The following is a 19,480-nucleotide window of genomic DNA, read 5'->3' on the forward strand; positions in this document are numbered from 1 at the left end:
GTATTTCCGGTATTTTTTCGATACGATAAGTGCGGTATTTCGGTATATTTAGCCAACCCCATATATATTAGTAGAATCAATTGAATTGGGTTTCAACTGTTAGGGTTTATATACTAGAAATCACTTTTCGAGTGATTGAATACTGTAAAACTCTAATTATTATTTTCCAATGAATGCAACAAATTATTTTTGTCATAATGTTGTTATGTTTTACATTTAATGGATGTTTATTGCATATTTAAATATATAAGAAACCGTAACAAAGTCTAAGTCTTTGTTTTAGTAGACCGGTTGTGGGCGTCGTCCAATTTAAGGTAACACGGTCAGTTCTGAACAAAGAAAAATAAGAATTTCACAACCTAGATAGGCCTAGACTACCTATCGTGAAAGGTTGCAATGTCAGTCCGATTATTTCTAAGCCTTATTGAAATAAGATGACGTTGGTGTGGTATAGCACTGAATTGGATCTAAACAGCAAGACGAGTCTTTATGCTATCTACTGAAAGACGAGGTCTTGACAATTAATTTCTTAATCAATGTACGTTAGCATTGAGCATACGATATTGACTATCTACTACTTTGACTTACCAATAGGTGCGGGTTTTTCGTCACCCAACGATCCTGGTATATTGGGTAGTGGCGATCAATATCTAGCGATGCTAGGATTGCTATTATGTTGAATCGTGCGCGAGGTGAGTCTTGTTTGATAACATCCACAAGAGGAGCTCGAAACAAGGTTTTATTATTCGGAACCTAGCTAGTTGGAGTTTGATTACTCTGTGAATAATAAATAAGAGTTTCTTGCTAAGTCCACTCTTGAAGATTAAAATATGTTAATTAATTAAGTCCATAGCAGACGTTGATTAATTAATGAATGTTTCTATCTTAAGCACGGGAAATAAATTACACACATAAAAAGGAAACCCAAAATACTTGTAATTTCGGATTTGGAAAGGCAGTGCAATATTATTTATGTAGTGGCTGCTTGTAATATTCTAATATAAGCTTGTATTAAATTGTGGGTTTAATTTAATTAGTAAAAAGCTAATTGGGTGAGGCCATATCCAAATTCTTCCTTAGATCCCTGACTGGGCTCAATATGCGACTTAATATAAATAGGATAATAAAGGAGACAGAAGATATACTTGTGCACATACACAATTTTCGTCCCCCCTCATCCTAGAGAGAGAAACGAAATTTGCTCTCCTTCCGTGAGTAGGATTATGTCTTCTTTATTCAAGTCCTAGTATTCTGGTGAGATTTTCCCACACAAATATCAGTTTACAGTCTGGGAAACTAGTCAAAAGATCCGAGGTCGAGTTCTCAAGTTCTTCACGTGGAGAAGACGCAAGCCATCTTCGATTCTTAAGTGAATCAACGAGGTAAATTGGCTAACTCCGTAGCAAGCATGTTTTAGGAATTATTTGTGCTAAAGCATGTTTAAAATTCAAGTTATGAGCATGATACATGTGATAATTACGCGAATAGAGTTTATCTAAGTAATCTGCTAAATAGATCAGTTTTATGTGATCCGTTAGAACGCACGCTCCGCTACCAACCCCTTCATCAACGTCCAATCTTGTTATGCAAATCACATCCCAAATTTCAAGATTTTCGTGGCTTATATTCATTAAATAATTATGCCTCTAAAATCATGAACTTTTACAAAAGTTTGGTTTTTCCTGTGAACTTTAAATGTTGCATAAAAAATCATGAACTTTACTCTCGTGTGCCGATTTCCCGAGTCGGGTAATTCGACTAAGCAGTGTGATGATGTTGGCATTTATGCTGACATGGATGATGATTTGGATGCTAAGTGTGTTTATTCTCATTCCAGTCACTCACTCTTCTTCCACTTCATTTACCCTAACCCTAATTTTAAAAAAAAAGATCTTCTTCCTCACTCCAGCGCCACCACCGCCACCTCCAGCGCGACCGTCTGCCGCCGCTTCGGCGCACCACCTGCTCCTCCCCTTCTTCTCTTTCTTTCCCTCCTTTCTCCCTCTTCTTTCTCTCTTCCCCCTCCTCCACGGCGGCGCTCCGTCGCCCTCCGTCCGTTCCTCTCGCTGCTCCGCCCCCATCATCACCATCCACCGCCGACCGCCCCAATTCATCTCCCCCTTCCAATTCACATCCCCAATTCATCTCCGCCGACTGTCCCTTCTCTCTCTCTTACCTCTCATCTCCAAATTTTTAATTTTTTTTCTCAACAAACACAAAACGACGTCGTTTTGTGTTCCGGCTGCCTAGTCATGCTTCCGGCTACCACATATGATAAGTTTATGCCGGAAAACTATCGGGTCGGGTCAGATGGTAAATTTGCACAACCCGGTAAAGTTCATGATTTTTTATGCAACATTTAAAGTTTACGGGGAAAAAATCAAACTTTTGTAAAAGTTCATGATTTTAGAGGCAACTTACCCTTATTTAAAATAGAGCATTACTCACTGATGCATTTTTTGAAAGAATTGGTTTAATAGATATACCTACAAAACAGTACTCCTCCTTTCTTTGTCTTCAAAATATGAATTTTAGGGACTACACAAATTTTAATACTCTCTCCGTCCCAATGAAGATGACCCCTTCCGTGGGTGGCACGAGTTTTTATGCAACTTTATTTTGTGTGTTAAATAAAGAGAGTATTGTAAGATAGAGTGAATAAAGTAGAGATAAAGTGTTTCTAGTTGTAGTAATGATTCATCTTGATCGGGACAAACCAAAAGGAAAAATGAGTCATCTTTAGTGGGACGGAGAGAGTACTACTCCCTCCGTCCCATGCTACTCGCACGTTTGCTTTTCGGCTCGTCACAAAGTCCTTACACTATTTATAATTTAAGTTAGAATTAATGCATTTAATTAATATGTTAGTTTAAGTTAAGAGCTCTTTTATTAAGTGATGTCTCATTACACCTAAAATTCTTTTTTAATTACACAAAAAAATCAATCCCAAATTTACGGCATAAAATGAAAAGTGCGAGTAGCATGGGACGGAGGGAGTACTTTATTTGTCACAATTTAGGTGAAACGTATTCCTTTTTAGGACACGTCCCAACCTAATAAAGTATTTTCTTTTTTATGAGAAAAATAATTAAAATAAAGAGACTAAATTTATAATCAAGAAAATTTTAAGAAGATTATATATGAAGAAAAGTTGCCGCCGCTCGAAAATAGTACTCCTACTATTTGACTGAACACTTTTGGTAGAAAAAATGGAAGAATCTTGATGTATATTTAGATGAATAAATACACAACACAAAGATACAAGAGTACGATATTGCTTGTGGTTCTCTTCTTGTAACTTTTTTCCGCACATACTTTCTCTCTCACTGTCTCAACAAGCTCTCTTTATTTAGGTCCCTTCATTTCAGGCGGATAGCCGCTGTGTGTTTACAGATCCAAGACTACTACAAAAAGCTTTGGTAATTTTTTTGCACCTCCTTTTCCCTCTCCTCTTTTTCCTTTCCTCTTTTTCTTTTGGGAGATGAGACACTTTCTAAAGTGTAAACATCACATTTTTATCACTGCATTTCCATCTGTCGCCTTCTTTTTTTGCTCTTACAAGTTTCTTCTCTTCTCATGACCAACATTTCTCTCTCTCCCCCAAATCTTGGGTGGTCTTCTTGGTATTACATCTTTGCTCTTATTTTTGTGTGTGATAAGGTTGCCATGGTTTGTGGATTCTAGCTGTCTATTTTTTTTTCTATATGGCTATGACTGTTCAAGATGAATTTTTTTGGGGAAATTTTAGATGTATGAAGATGTGGGCTCTTGAATTCCTGTGCTTTTTTGTGTTGTGATTTTGCCATGAAGTAAAAGTTTGTTTCTTTGAGCCAAGAAGTGTCCCCTCAATTCATTTGTGATGCTTAATTTTCTGAAATTTAGTGTTGGGGAGAGTAGTCCAGAGTGAATTGATTTGATTCTTGAAGGGTGAAAGAAATTTAGGCTTCTGAGTCTTTAATTGGATCCAAATATAACTATTTTACACCTTATTTGAGTTGGGTTTCTTGGTTGAAGGAAACTTCCAAGTCCTGCAATTCACAACCAGCTTATAGCTTGATTTTAAAACACAATACAAAAATGGTGTCTTGATTTTAAAACACAATACAAAAATGGTGTCTTGATTCTAAAACCCAAGACAAAATGGAGACCAAATTAAAAAAAAAATGGGGTCTTCTGTTGTAGTATTAGTTTTTTGGTACAACCTTTCTTATATTTTATCCCCCAAATCACAGGAAAAGAATCTATATATAGATGGAGAAAGGTGAGGATTCAAGAAAATGGGATGAATTACTACCTGATGCACTAGGCCTAATATTCAAGAATCTCTCACTGTGTGAGGTTCTAACAGTTGTTCCAAGAGTTTGCAAATCGTGGGGACGAGCAGCCACGGGGCCTTACTGCTGGCAAGAGATCGACATTGAGGAATGGAGTCGAAACCGGAAGCTGGAGGTCGTGGATAGAATGCTCCGATTGCTGATAGCAAGAAGCTGTGGCTCTCTCCGAAAGCTCACTGTCTCTGGCCTCTCCTTGGACAAATCCCTTTTGTTCATAGCAGATCAGTGAGTTTTTAAGTGTATTTCGTTTAGTTTTTCGACTCTTCATTGCTTAATTTGTGCGATTTTGGTTGCAAGTGGTCAATCTCTGCGAAGTTTGAGACTGCCGAGAAGCGAAATACACGACGCAGTAGTGGGGAAGGCTGCTGCAATGATGTGTGGCCTCACATTTGTGGATTTGAGCTACTGCATTAGTGTTGGAGCTGAAGGTCTTGAGGCATTAGGGAAGAACTGCAAGTCTCTGAGCAGCTTGAAGCGGATAATGCACCCGTTGGAGGTGATCGAGAAGCTCTCCCAAGACGATGAGGCCCTGGCTATTGCTTCCACGATGCCCAAGCTCAAGAATCTCGAGATTGCATACTTGCTCGTGGACACGGCCAGTATCGTCGAAATTCTCAGCAACTGCAAGCACCTCGAGCTGCTGGACGTGCGCGGGTGCTGGAACGTGAAGCTGGACGAGAAGTTTGTGAAGATGTTCCCCAAGTTGAAGGTGGTCGGGCCCCTCGTGGTAGACTGCTACGACATGAACGGATGGGACAACTGCTCGGACTACTCTGGCTCGTCCGGGTACCTGGCGTGGGACTTTGTCGCCGGCGATGACGACATTGATGACGATGACGAGGAGTATGGTGACATGCTTGATGACCTGTGGGGGGACGAGAACCCGATGGACGATGTGGAGATGTGGTTCTACGACGATGTGCACGCGGTGGACGCAGGCTACGATTGGCCGCAGTCTCCTTGAGTGAGTATGGATGTGAATGTGATGAAGGTGTTTGGGGTGTGTGTGTGAGTGGGGTTGTGATAATACAAGTGAGGTTATAAATGTGTGATGAATTTGGGTGTGTATGAATGGATGGTAATTGGTAAGTGCAAGTTTCTAATGCCTAAAGCATGAATCATTTGGAAAATGGTACTCCATATAATATGATTGACTTGCACAAAATGGTATTATAGGCAAATTCAATGCATATAATAATAAATTACACTCCACTAATATATAAAATGAACAATTAATAAGAACAAATAAGCAAATACCAAAATTTGGGAAAACCATGCTTCCAAATTCTTTTTCAAACAGAGTCTGAAAGCCAATATATTTTGACACCAAAAGTATGTGAAATCCAACATATTCGAATAACCAACAAAAAATGAGAGGCCAAATCTTTCAACATCATCTTCGTCTTCCACAGCGTCACTAGCAAAGATAAATGTCTGCTGTGGCTAACAAACTTCGAATGCAGAGAGATCAAAGGAACCTGTTAGCACCATTTAGGAAAATCGAATCCGCCATTCATGGAGCTTTAGATGAAACGACCCGTCTCCGGTATTCTGCTTCATTTTCTATAACTGGTGGAATGTGCCATTTTCATTTTGAAATGTCACACAAAATAATGCACACTTCTTTACTTTCAATTTTTTGGACAACTTTTCTTTATACTTAACCTTCAATTTTTAAGGGAGGAGCCAGCCTATGCCCACCAGGGGCAAATGACCCCCTCATCCCTTCTTCACCATTGCATATTTATATGCTCTTCATAAAGTTTCAATTATATCTATAAACTACACTAAATGCCCCCTCTCATACACATAAAATCTTCCTACATACTATAATTTTGCCCCTCCTCAAGTAAAATTCTAGCTACGTCCCAAACATGACCCACCATTATCTATATATTAACTAACATAAAAAAAACAACAAAGTGAGGCTCTTTCTCAGCTCACAAAATACACTACCTAACTTTCATTGTAACTTGTGTTAGACCACGGTGTGCACTATTTTGTGGGATGAAGAGTATATATGTATCTCTGACTCTTGACCTAACCTTCTCTTGTAGCTTCTTCACATCTTTCACGGTACTTCACTGACAGTTCTTCATCTAATGCTTTAAATAACCGATCATACTTTTCTTCTGCTTCAGATATGAATTTTTCCTGCACCAGCACAAAAAAACTTAGTAAAGAAGGCTCTCAGTCGAAGAAATGTCAATATCCACTAACCAGCATGATTGGTGCTGCAGAAGCCCCGTAACAGTTTACAAACATGCGCAAAATGTTGAAACTATTCTCTGCAACGTCGTCCTACCAAATACAAAAAATAGAAAATGATAGTGTATATAAGTAGTAGGGGAATACAAACTGTGGAAACTTATTTCCAAACAAATGCCCACCTAGCAAAAGTAAATAACGGCTAAAAGAGAATGACCTCATAATCAAACCTGTTGCAACATTTGATACTCATGATGAAGTTTAATTGTTCCAACATGCACAAGAAATGGAAAAACTCTCATGAATCAATCCTATGGAACATGCCCTTTCTCCCACCGAGAGACGGACAAAACATAAGCAGTTACAAAGAGATATCACTTACAGATCATCACATACTTCAACAAGCAAATCTGAGATTGAGAGAAATTCCATATGTAGTTCGTTTACCTTCAAAACAGCTTTGAAGAAATTATATCAGTAAACTATATCGCACCTAGAGAACTCATTTTCTTTCTAATCAGAGAGAATGTATTTCTTCAATACATCAGACAAATAAAGAATCACTCAGTGATAAATACAGAGCAAAGAATACGATTGTTCGATAGCTCCTTAACAATCTGGTAACAGAGGTCTAGGCTCCTATAGCTTGCTTTGCATCACTTTGATTCATGATGGAATATCGAAAATCAAAATGAGACCCATGCGTAAAGCCAACTGAAAAGACATTCCTACAAAAAAAAAAATGATAACAAAATATACCAAAGAAATGTTTGACGGCATCTAAGAGGATACCTTTTCTCCTCTTAGTTGATATAACAGAAGGTTCAGCACCCGATAATCGAAGGATTCAGGTGAATGGCCCTCGTTACATCCTCAATTGATATCTGTAAGTACGTACGCATATCAGAAAAACCAATGTCAGACAATGATCTCATATTGATAAACGAAAGTTAAGCCATTATTGTTTTCTCAACTTGTTAGATATAGTAATAGTGAGGTGGACCACATTTTTCTCCAATAAGCAACAAAAGCATGGCGAGTGACGGTCATAAGAATCATTAGTGCTTCAAGTGTGTTACGTAAGAAACCATTCGAATTCTCAATGATAGTATTAGTATACCTCCTTGTTTCTTGCCACTGCACAGCAAAGCTTTCTTTCTAGATGCCAATATTCTTCACCATATCTCAACTCTTCTTGAATCCTTATGTATATTGAATATAAAAGTAACACATTTCCTGTTATAGAGAAGGAGAAATGAAAATATCATGAACTTAAGTGCCAATGGAAATGCTGAACCTTTCTGTCAGAAGCCCATAGCGTTCTAGTACACTAAAGAGTGGTTGAAATGGATTCTTTTTGAACGCATGAACAGAATTTGCACAAAGGTTTGGCTCATCGTCCTGAACTTCAGTCAAAATTAAAACAGTCAAATAGATATTAATTTTAAAGTGAAATTAATCTTGGAAAGGATTTCTTATCACCTCAAAGCCTGTAGGAGTTGGATCTTCACCCATTGGGATCTGCACGAGTTTCTCATTTAAGTCGTCCAACTAGACAAGAAACAAGTGAAATAAGAGCAAAGGAATGAATTAAGATTTGCATAGTTAAATTATTCATCTAAGCCAAGTATGCAATTTAACAAAAAGAACGAGTTGAATAATAACTAGCAATGAAATAGTACATGTAAAAGCATTATGAAACCATTTACTTTTCGATAGATTTAAAGCTACAAAAGTTATAATCTTCAATACAACTTACCTGATAAATATAACTTTCTGTGAACGAAAGCATAGGTAGATTCTTGAAAATTGATTGCGGCTGGTTTGCGTCCATTTTGTGAAACACAAAATATGATCGGCACTGTGGATTTCAATCAGAAATATATCGGCATTACTGATGATAAGATTCATATAAAAGTTGAAACAGAAATCTTGTGCAATATCAGCTTTTAAGTGCCTGGCCGAAATAAAACACCAAACAGCTTGATATATAAAAATGGCTTCCATAATAATTTCAGTGAAGCAGAAGAATTCTTACAAAATCCTCAAGAGTTGAATTAGAACGTATGATTGCATCTACCCCAATTACAGGAACATCATAAGGGAGGCTCGGCACAGGATCCATATTTCTTTTATCATCATCACAATGAAGATCTGCAAAACCTCAGGCTCAGAATAACTATTTATACTGTACAACTTATGTTCTGATACATGTTACATAATCAAACCTCAGCATCACATATTAGACAGCAACAAATGTTCTACACGTACCTTTTTTATAGCGTTGCATTGCATCAGGGACGAGTAAATCCGTTATCTGGAGAGAGAGAGATGAGATGCATTCTAGCATAATAGAGTTAAAGAAACAGAAAGCAAAGTGAATAAACAATGTACAAACCTTTGAAATGTGTTTAGAAATCAATTGGCACTTCAATGAGAGCTCAAGCTGACCACTGTGTTGCATCTTCAGCGCAATAGGAAATCAAATGACAGATGGAAACAATTACGAGAAAATCGAAATCGAAACATGCTGTAAGCAATTGAAAAGACAAAATTAAGAAATTGAATAGCATCTGAGAATGAAATTGTGGAATTGGATTAGGAAAAAAAGAGGTGAAATCGGCGAGGAACCGTTCGGCGTCGGGATTGGCATCAGAAACTCCAACAGAATGAAGCAAATGAATATTCAACCGAAGTTTTTCCAGCTTCTCCTACCCTTCCATTTTACACTCTGCACGACTGTTAGTGTCAAGTGAACGAGAAATTTTCGGAATATGGGTTTAAATTCGCTGACCTTTCGAGATAAGGGATTCAATTCGCTTACCTTTCGAAATATGGGTCCGAGACATGCGAATTTTTCGGAATAAGGGTTTTACACCTTTTTATATTTATTTTCTTCATTTTTCTTATTATTTCCCTTCTAATAATTATAGATTTACTAAACTATCCTTTAACCAATCTCTCAAAAATTTCATTTTACCTCCCTACAAACGATTTGCGCTCTAAAAGTCAATCTTCTCTCTCAAATTCTCACGTTCACGCCGCCTCGCCTCCGCCTCCAAATCTGCCGATTTCTTCCCTCCAAATCTCATCTGGTGATTTTTTTTCTTTCATATTTTTGCTTAATTCACTTCTTTTTTTATTCTGCCGATTTCTTCCCTCCAAATCTCATCTGGTATTTTTTTTTCTTTCATATTTTTGCTTAATTAACTTCTTTTTATCTCATCTCTGTCGATTTCTCTTCTCGTATCTCACTGTCGAGTTCTCTTCTTCCTTACTAACTTTCAGTTCCCTGATTATCTCATAAACAAGTTTATCAAATTATGCGGTTTTGTATTTGAAGTCTTTTTTTCATTTTCTAATTTTGATGTATTTGATCTGTTCGTGTAATTTTATTAGTTCTTGTAATTGATCTGTTTGTGTAATTATAATAAAACAGAGGCAGCAAAACCAATTAGGAAGAATGATCTGCAATTTTCCAATGAGAAGTAGGAGAAGTTAAGAGGTTTAATATCAAATTTGAAGCGCATGATTAATAGAATTAATAGGATGAAATTAGTTCATTTTTTTCTACAATTCTGAACTTTTATATATATTGTTATGGGCATTTTAAGAATCATTCATTCCTTATTTTTGTATCAGCGGACGTGAGAATTTGAGAGAGAAGATTGACTTTTAAGATTGGAGCGAGAAGATTGACTTTTAAGATTGGAGCGCAAATCGTTTGGAGGGAGGTAAACTGAAATTTTTGAGAGATGGGTTAAAGGATAGTTTAGTAAATCTATAATTATTGGAAGGGAAATAATAAGAAAAATGAAGAGAATAAATATAAAAATGTGTAAAACCCTTATTCCGAAAAATTCGCATGTCTCGGACTCATATTTCGAAAGGTAATCGAATTGAATCCCTTATCTCGAAAGGTCAGCGAATTTAAACCCATATTCCGAAATTTCTCGCAGTGTCAACCACCTCAACTCTCCTTCCTTTTTCATTCGCTCCTTTTTCATATTTTTAGAAATATCATTTTTCGAAAATTCCTAAAGTCTTTGGCGTTTCCAATAATCCCTATATTGATTGGAGCTTTATAAGCTCAAATCAATTTTTTTAATTCTAGAGAAATAATATTGTAATTTGAATAGTATCTTGGGTCTTTCAATCGGCTTGAAAGTTACTAATGTCTACAATCGGCTTGAGCATTACTAATGTTAATGTTTGTTTTGGCCATGAAAAGCTATTTTGGATTCACAAGTATATACTTGCATTGAACTTGTCATCACTTCTTAGTTACTTAGGTCATTTCTTATTCGGGTATCCTCTCATACTCTATCTCCTAGATATTTTTTTAAGAATGCTTAGAGCATCCATATTCATGCTTTTACCAAAGAGTATGAATGTGAGTTTAGACCCACTTTTATTAATTTTTTACTCCCTGCCCTTTTCCAAGAGCACAACACCCATATCCATGCTCTTCCGCAAGGACATGCTCAAGGGTCCCACCATTCCATTATTTAATTTAAATACTTCAATTACTAAAAACATTTCTACAACATAAAAATACATTAAAATATAAAAATTACATAATTAAATCCTAACAAATAAAAATTACAAAATTAAAATCCTAAAAAATAAAAATTACATAATTAAAATCCTACAAATTAAAGGCTAAAAAATACTCTGGTGGAAGACTAGTCCTCTGGTCCTATCCCCAATATTTTTCGGAAACCCCGTATCATTGCCAAATGTGAATCAAGTTGCTCGAGAGTCATCCGAGACCTATCGGCCAAATTAAATTGAGCCAAAAGGGTCCACAACGAGTTGGTGGGGGTTGAGGTGGCATAAAGGGAGCGGGAGCGGGGGCGGATGGAGTCGCGGCGCAACTGCGGTTGGCCGTCGCCTTCTTCATTACTTGCGGCCGGCGTTGGGAACTGCTCGGGCCAGCGTCGGGGCTACCCAAGTTAGCTCCGGCAAGCTGGCTAGCCACCTCATCCTCGCCGGCGTCGGATAGGGATAACGACCTCAACCGTTTGCTGGAGGAGGATGATACGCCTCCCTTATACTTCAGATGATGGCGCACCTCCTGCCAAGCGCTGCGGTACTTGAACGGTATGTAATGTTGGGATTGGTAGGTCGCCAACGCGGCACTGATTATGTCGAGCTCGCTCCTGCCGCTCCCCTCCGACCGCTCTTCCTAGAGATAATACCCCTGGAACTTTTGGATTTTTTCGTTGGCTCTGAAGATGACAATGCGCACCATACTCTCATTGCGCTTGATGGTTTCATCCGGGCTATTTTCATTGTACCGGCGAGCGATGCGCCACCAAAACCTGTCACACCTCAACCCCAGTGATGGTAAATAAATCAGTAAATTTAAAACCTTTAACCCACATATCAAATAAAACACTAAAACTACATTTATCTATATCATTGATATCTTGCTCTTGAAAAATACTAGTGGTTTATATGAGCCACAACTCAGTGTATAAATTTCATCTTTAATTTCACATTACAATAATCAAACAAATTCTCTAACCAACACATATAACCATAAGCATTAAATATCATAAACAATTTCACATTCGTATATGCCTCTCTGTCCAGTTTATTATTCTATGACAAATTAAGTCTGGTATCTGCCCGAGATTTCCAATATGTCAATATGATTTGACCCGAAGGTCCCAATATGTATTGACCCGTAGGTCACAATATGAATTGACCCGTAGGTCACAATATGATTTGACCCGTAGGTCCCAATATGATTTGACCCGAAGGTCCCACTGTGATTGACCCAAAAGTCCCAATATGTCCATTATGATTTCAGATCCAGAGCAAGACCGTCACAGATCCTCTTTAGTCATATGATTCATATGAACCCAATACCGTGTGTAAAACATATTTGATATCCATATCATATTCCATCATTATATTCCAATACAATTTATAAAACATATCTATTGCACCAATCCAATATACAAACCATAATATTCCATCATCACTATCAAATAACACACACAACCATATTTGGTTCACACCATATAATCTAATTATTCATTCTAGTTCTACACAAATAAGTCAACCACCTAATAAATATAATTTCAAATAATATATTTCAATTTAACACATTAATCAATCACATAACATATAAAACTAAAAGTGTGATTTGTGGACATATAATTAAAAATAATTTAACCAAACTCTTGATTCTGTCTACTTATCTATCGGTCTCGATCCTTTTTTATTGACGGCGTAGTGGGAAGGGAATGGATCCCCTGCTGTGCTCCCACCACAGCAGGGAGTGATGTGCTCTCACAGCCCAATTAAAAAAGAAAAATTTAATTAATATTTTAATATTTTATTTTATTAATAAAAAATTGTGCTGTGAGAGCACAGCACTCCCTGCTGTGGTGGGAGCACAGCAGGGGATCCATTCCCGTAGTGGGAATTCACGTTGAACTGAGCGGGACAATATTTCTCTTTTCTTTTCGTCTAATACCAATTTCCCATCATACACTTTTTCTTTATCTATTTTATTTCTCTTTTTTTTCTTACTCCCCTCCTCTCTCTATTACGAACACAAAGATGTGTATATATAAATAATTCAAGTAAAGTCGGCTTAGCCAACTTGCCGTATACACAATCTTTTTTTTTATATATATTTCAATCAATTTCTAGAAAGTGGAAAAAAGACACATGCATTGGTTTATTTCATTACACGTGCAAACCTTATGTTATTAGTTTGATACACTAAGCACTCAAATAATATGTTATTAGTTTGATGTGCTTAAATAATATGTTATTAGTTTGATACACTAAGCCGTTGGCCAATCCCGTCGCGCCACATCAGCCTGCTCAGTGGCACGGCGCTGCTCGATGCATATTAGTTTGATACACTAAGCACTCAAATAATATGTTATTAGTTTGATGTGCTTAAATAATATGTTATTAGTTTGATACACTAAGCCGTTGGCCAATCCCGTCGCGCCATGTCAGCCTGCTCAGTGGCACGGACGTGCTCGATGCATCGAGCAGCGCTGTGCCAGCGGCAAGAGCGCATCGGCGGACAACGCGTTGTCGTACCAGCGGCACGGACGTCGTCCGTCCCAGCGATTACCGCTCTGCGGATGCTCTTAAGAGTTAAATAGTCAACATCTTATCCCTTTCCTATAATAACCGTCAATTTCTCTATGCATAACATGCGAATAATAGAAATCTTTTGAATATTGCAACTAAATTCGTATAGCTTTGTTGTTTTATTGAACCTAAATTATGAGATTTACAATCATAAGATGTGGATATCACTATAATCCTCTTTGAAATACGGCTTTCTAGTTTCCTCATTCTTTGTACTATAGTACATTATGTATGTATATATATATATGAAAGGATTATTTGCCTACAAATACACGAACTTTCATTTTTTCCTGTTATTTTTCCTTGACTTTGAATTTAAATACATGAACTTTGGACTTTTTTTATTTTTCCCTAAAATATACACTCTTCGTCCGCCATTAGGAGTCCCTTTCTTGGCGGCACGGATTTTAAGAAATGTTAATAAAAGTGGGTGGAAAAAAGTTAGTTGAATATGGGTTCCACTTGTATATATATGTTTGGGTTATTTGCCTGAAAATACATGAACTTTGAGGTTTTACTGGTTTTTGCCCTAAACTTTAAAATTTGAATATAAATGCATGAACTTTTAATGTTTTTTATTTTTCCTCAATATCCAAAATCAAAATACATGTGGCAAATTAAAGCTTATGTGTCAATCAAAACTACACCAACATATTTATATTAACTAATAAAATAATAAATTTAAATTCCACATCAGCATCTCTTATAGACCACACCTTCTTACTCTTTCTTGCCGCACTCTTCAGTAAGGCTCTATCGCCGCTGCCGTCGAGACAGCGCCAGAGATGTTTGCATCTCCATCAGCCCTCTCCTTGCTCAGATCGAAGCTCGCGCCTTCATCCTCAGCTCTTGCACGCACCGCGTGAGTGCACGCTCCTCCACAAGCTCCCTCTGCGGCTGCCCCTCCACCTTCAAAAACCTCTGTTAGGTATTGATTAGCCGAAGGCTTGATATAATCCAGGTCTAGCTATTACAATTCTGAGGAGATCAACCCTCAGACAGATCAGATACAAGAACTAATACTATAGCTGCAAGCAATAGCAATCAATCCCGAAACACTAAATAAACGATTAGTAACTTCAAGACAATTATCAAAGCAGTAAAGAAATCAAATAGGAATCAACAATTAATGAAGAAATCAAAGTTTTGATGTGGCTCAAGTTGCACCAGGTACAACTACACAGATCGATATATCCGGCCCTCAAATATCATGCCAACTCTGATTTACACCAAGGGAGAACACAGATCGACCGCAGTCAATCAAGGATAGTCACACCGGAACCCTAGATCCACCACCACACATCATATACTCAACCATCCGCTTCACACCGGCTACTACAACAACACTCAAGCTCTCGGAACAACTCCTCCACACTAGGAAGCCAACAACCAGTCCAGAACGCCCGCCCAAGACCAGAAACTAGAGGTTTCCACGAACAGCCTCAACACTCCATACACCTGGAACTCACACCAGAGAAGAAGGAAGGCGAGATATCTCTCAAGTTCACACAGAGAGAAGGCATTAGATCTCAGGGAGCAAACCCTAGATCTAGAGGAGAAACAATTACACACCGAGAGAGAAGAGAGTGAAAAGAGAGAGTAAAAAGTGAGGCGGTGGAGATCAGAGCGAGTATATATATAAGAGTGATAGAACACCCAATCACACACTGACACTTAGCTAGGGTTAGGAGCAGGGCCAAGAAATAATGGGAAGTGGATATTGGGTCAGAGACTAATTACTTAGGCCTCCTGCTTAAGGGCCACATTCTTACATTCTCTACCTTGGGCCTTATCAAGAGATGCATGGACTTGATCATGTGTGTTTCATGATCACCATGAAGATGCCTACAATGTCTTAGACATTAATAAGCATCAATCCCACAGACTGGGGTTTTAAAACCTTTGCAAAAGAAAACTTTTACAAAGTAAACAACACAGTCAAGGGAAAAACAACCTAAGTACCAGATTTACCTATCCACTGTCAATGCGGAACTTCCTGATGCAAGAAAGCATCTTCCCTATTGACAAACATTTGGTGCCCATATCAGCTGGATTGGAGTCAGTATGAATCTTCTCCAGCAACACTTCACCTTTCTCCACAACATCTCGGATAGAGTGAAACCTGACATCAATGTGCTTTGTCCTGTCATGAAACACATGATTTTTGCACACTTGTATAGCTGACTGGCTGTCAGAGTATACAACAATGGGCTACCTGAGGAATCTAAGTTCACTCACAAACCCTTTCAACCATAGGGCCTCTTTCATTGCTTCAGTGATAGCAATGTACTCTGACTCAGCAGTAGAGAGTGCCACAATATGTTGTAATTGTGGCTTCCAACTCACACAGGAACCTCCAAGAGTGAAGACATAAGAAGTAGTTGACTTCCTCTTGTCCCTATCATTAGCATAATTTAAGTCTACAAAACCACACAGGTTAACTAAACAGGTAGCTGTGTTGATGGCTTCACACCAAAAGTTTTTAGATAAACCACTCAAGGATAGCAAACACCTCACTCTTTCTAACAAAGTTCTATTCATACTTTCTGCCACCCCATTTTGTTGTGGAGTGTAGGGGACTTTCTTGTGTCTCCTGATACCTGCATTCATACACAGATCATCAATCTGAGGATTACAAAACTTTAAACAATTATCAGTCCTAAGAGTACTAATCTTCCTTCCAGTTTGGTTCTCTATCAGCTTCATCCAGTTCTGGAATTTCACAAACACATCAGATTTGTGTTTCAACAAGAAAACCCAGACCTTTCTGGAATAGTCATCCACAATAGAAAAAAAATATGAGTAACCCCCATGTGTAGAAATAGAGGCAAGGCCCCAAACATCAACATGTAAGTATTCAAGCACATAAGCACTGGAGCAAGTAGGCACAGAAGTAGGAAAAGACACCTTATACTGTTTTTCTTTTACACATGTATCACAGAAGGGGAGAGGCATGCTCACATCATCATTCAACAAGTAACCATGTTTATGCAAGATATGCATGCCTTTCTCACTCATATGTTCTAGTCTATTGTGCCAAAGCACAGTGTTATTCACCTTCACAACATGGAAAGTAGGTATATCACATAAGGGTTGTGCAGTGCACACATACAAATTATGTTTTTTCTCAGCTTTAAACATACACAGAGAACCCTTAAAGATTTTCATCACACCATTGCCCCCACATACGTTCTAACCCTTCAGACTCAAGGGAAGCACAAGAAAGCAGATTATAATGCAAGCTAGACACATATTTCACATTTTTCAAAGTAAACTTACAACCAGAATTAAACATGAGGCAAATAGAGCCAATGCCTTCAATCCTGCACTGTTAGCCATGGAAACAAAACCATTAGTAACAGGAGTTAATTCATTGAAAAGATCTTTGAAAGAGGAAATATGATAAGTACAGCCTGAGTCTACCATCCACTCAGACTTATTAAAGTCTTTACTTAGAGAGGCATTCACAGAAATAACATGATGGAGCATAAAGCATGTTCCATCATCATCTGACTTGACCACATTAGCAATCTGCTCAGAGTCATCATTCTTATTCTTCTTAAGCGGACACTCTTTGTTGTAATGGCCAAGTTCATTGCACTTGAAGCATCTCCTAGACTTTTTAGGGTCTTGAGATGAGGATCTGGACTTGTTTCTGTGATGCTTTTTATATCCTTTCTGAGAGGATTTACCATTTGGCTGCTTGTCCTTTCCTTTGGTGTTAGATCTGCCCCTGACTTGCAAGGCTTTGTCCAGAGCAGCCTTGGAGTCACTTTTCTCTTTCAGTTCCAACTCTTTTGATTTTAATGAGCTGACTATCAGATCCAAGGAGGCATTGTCCCTTTCATATTTGATGGATGCCTTAACATCGCTGTAAGAGTCAGGAATGAAATTCATGAGAGCAATAGAAGTATAATCATCAATATTTTGTCTCCAGATCTCTTAATATCAAGCACGAGTTTAGAGAAACAATCAATATTCTCATCAATATCCTTGGACATATCCAACTTGAATTTGAAAAGTTTCTCAAGAAAATACATGTGGTTAGACAAAGAAGTTTCAGTATACAACTCATCAAGCTTGTCCCACAAATCCTTAGTAATATCAACAACACCAACTTTTCTAATCACAGAGTCACTTAAACTCAAGAAAATAGTAGAGCAAGCCTACTCATTCATTTCTGCCTTGATGGCATCAGTATCAGTAAACTTTTGATCAATGGCTTTAAACACTTTCTGCTGGACTAAAACACACTTAAGTTTCTGTTTCCATATGCTGAAATCACCATTTCCATTGAAAGGAGTGAGTCCAAAGGGGAGGTTTGATATTTTAAACACAAAACCAGAGGCACACAAGTACAGAGCACAGGAGCCCAGAGGAACAAAACAAAAACAACAAACCACAGCAAGGCCAACAGGAAACAGTGTCACGACCGCACTTCCTAAGGATAGAAAGTACGGTGGGTCGCGACTAATGGGGGAATAAAGAAGCGGGGAAGAAAAGGGAAAACAATCAAGGGGTACGATATGTAGATCAAAAGATGAACTTTATTACCAAATTATAGTCTGAAATAACGAAGCAACAAAGTTCGTAGGAAAAATAGTCCAACAGAATAAAGATAACATCAGAGTTCTAAAACTTGACGTAGCGGAAGCATTTGAGAGTTAGCTACTACTATGTATGAAGACACAATAGCAACCAGAACGTTTATTGAATATGGTCTCGGTCCAATGCTCAACATCCTTAATCTTCATTACCTTACGTGAAATTCTAGGGATTGAAATCCTCTTCTCAATTCAAACCACTGTCGTCTTCTTCTCTCTCTGTTCACTCTTCTACTGTTCCACAGCTCTTCCTGTCGCCACCTTCGCTCCGGCAGCTTCCGTCATGAGCAACCGAGACTGTTGCTGCTGTCCGCCGCAGCCTCTACCCGAAACACGATGGCTTCAGCGCCGCCCCGTCGTCCACGCAGCTGCTGTCTGCTCAGTCGCTGCTGTTCGGGATTCGTCGAGCAGACGAGCAGTGTCATCGCTGTCCCGATCAGCATCGCACCGCCGCTGCTCTCTCGACGTTTCATCAGTGCGCTACTGCTGGCAGCCGGTTGTGAGGCTGTTGATCGGGCAAAGAGGCGTCGCTGCAGTTCGCCGCTGCTCCGTCTGCACAGAGCCTTCGGCTGCTGTTCGCCGCTGCCCCGCCATCACTGTTGGAGAGGTGGTGACCCAGCCGTCGCGGCTCACGCTGCTGCTGCCGCTGGTCTCCCCACCGGCTCATCGTCGTTCGCCTTCTCCCTCCTACCTCATCGGCAATCGGCGCCGTCGTTTCTCTCATTCCTAACTCCTTCGGCTCCCTCTCCTCTCTCTCTTTGTTGTGAAGTATAATGTGAGAAAAGGATTGAAGGGGCTAATGTATTAACTTGTGTGACTCTTGGGTGGTAGAATTAATGGTGGAAGAGGGAAGGTGAAGAATGTGGAAATGGAGGGTCTCCACTTGAAGAAACTGTCGGCCATGAGGGAGAGGAAGAAGAAGAAAGGATTCTTGGGCTTGCTCCCATTTGTTTGGAAAAAAATTTGGGCTCCCACAATTTAATTAAATTTGTTTTGGGCTCATTTAGTTACAAAGCCCAAATTTGTATAATTATTTATTTGTTAGACTTTTTTATTGTTATGGCCCAAAGCCATATTGTAAAATAAAACATTGGACTTTATTTAATTGAGAAGCCCAAATTTTACTTTTCGCATAACTTTTTATTAATTAAAGTTCATGGAAAACTTTAATTAATTTCATCGTTCCCAACTCCAACAAAAAAAAAC

At 38.5% G+C, this 19,480-nt stretch overlaps 1 protein-coding gene and 1 pseudogene across 4 annotated transcripts; one reads left to right on the plus strand and one right to left on the minus strand.

The window, feature by feature from the left end:
• Positions 1-3,272: 3,272 nt before the first annotated feature.
• Positions 3,273-5,464, plus strand: LOC121768253 (F-box protein FBW2-like). 4 transcript variants are annotated; one of them, XM_042164687.1, is made up of 4 exons: positions 3,273-3,419; positions 4,233-4,261; positions 4,349-4,559; positions 4,632-5,464. In XM_042164687.1, the coding sequence occupies exons 2-4, from the start codon at positions 4,252-4,254 to the stop codon at positions 5,296-5,298; spliced, it is 888 nt and encodes a 295-aa protein (XP_042020621.1). In that variant the 5' UTR covers positions 3,273-3,419; positions 4,233-4,251; the 3' UTR covers positions 5,299-5,464. The 4 variants fall into 4 exon arrangements, with proteins under 4 accessions (XP_042020621.1, XP_042020620.1, XP_042020622.1 ...); XM_042164688.1 differs by lacking the exon at positions 3,273-3,419 and adding an exon at positions 3,437-3,623; XM_042164686.1 differs by having other exon boundaries at positions 4,233-4,559.
• Positions 5,465-5,566: 102 nt separating this feature from the next.
• LOC121768254 lies at positions 5,567-9,278 on the minus strand (annotated as a pseudogene).
• Positions 9,279-19,480: the final 10,202 nt, after the last annotated feature.

The sequence above is a fragment of the Salvia splendens genome, chromosome 15 (assembly GCF_004379255.2).
Source record: "Salvia splendens isolate huo1 chromosome 15, SspV2, whole genome shotgun sequence".
NCBI classification, from domain to species: domain Eukaryota; kingdom Viridiplantae; phylum Streptophyta; class Magnoliopsida; order Lamiales; family Lamiaceae; genus Salvia; species Salvia splendens.

Excerpts from the sequence above, each read along its gene's own strand:
- LOC121768253 (XM_042164686.1), top strand. The coding sequence starts at position 4,252 with ATGGAGAAAGGTGAGGATTCAAGAAAATGGGATGAATTACTACCTGAT. Across the intron at positions 4,560-4,631 it reads CTTTTGTTCATAGCAGATCA|TGGTCAATCTCTGCGAAGTT; the intron begins GTGAGTTTTTAA and ends TTTGGTTGCAAG.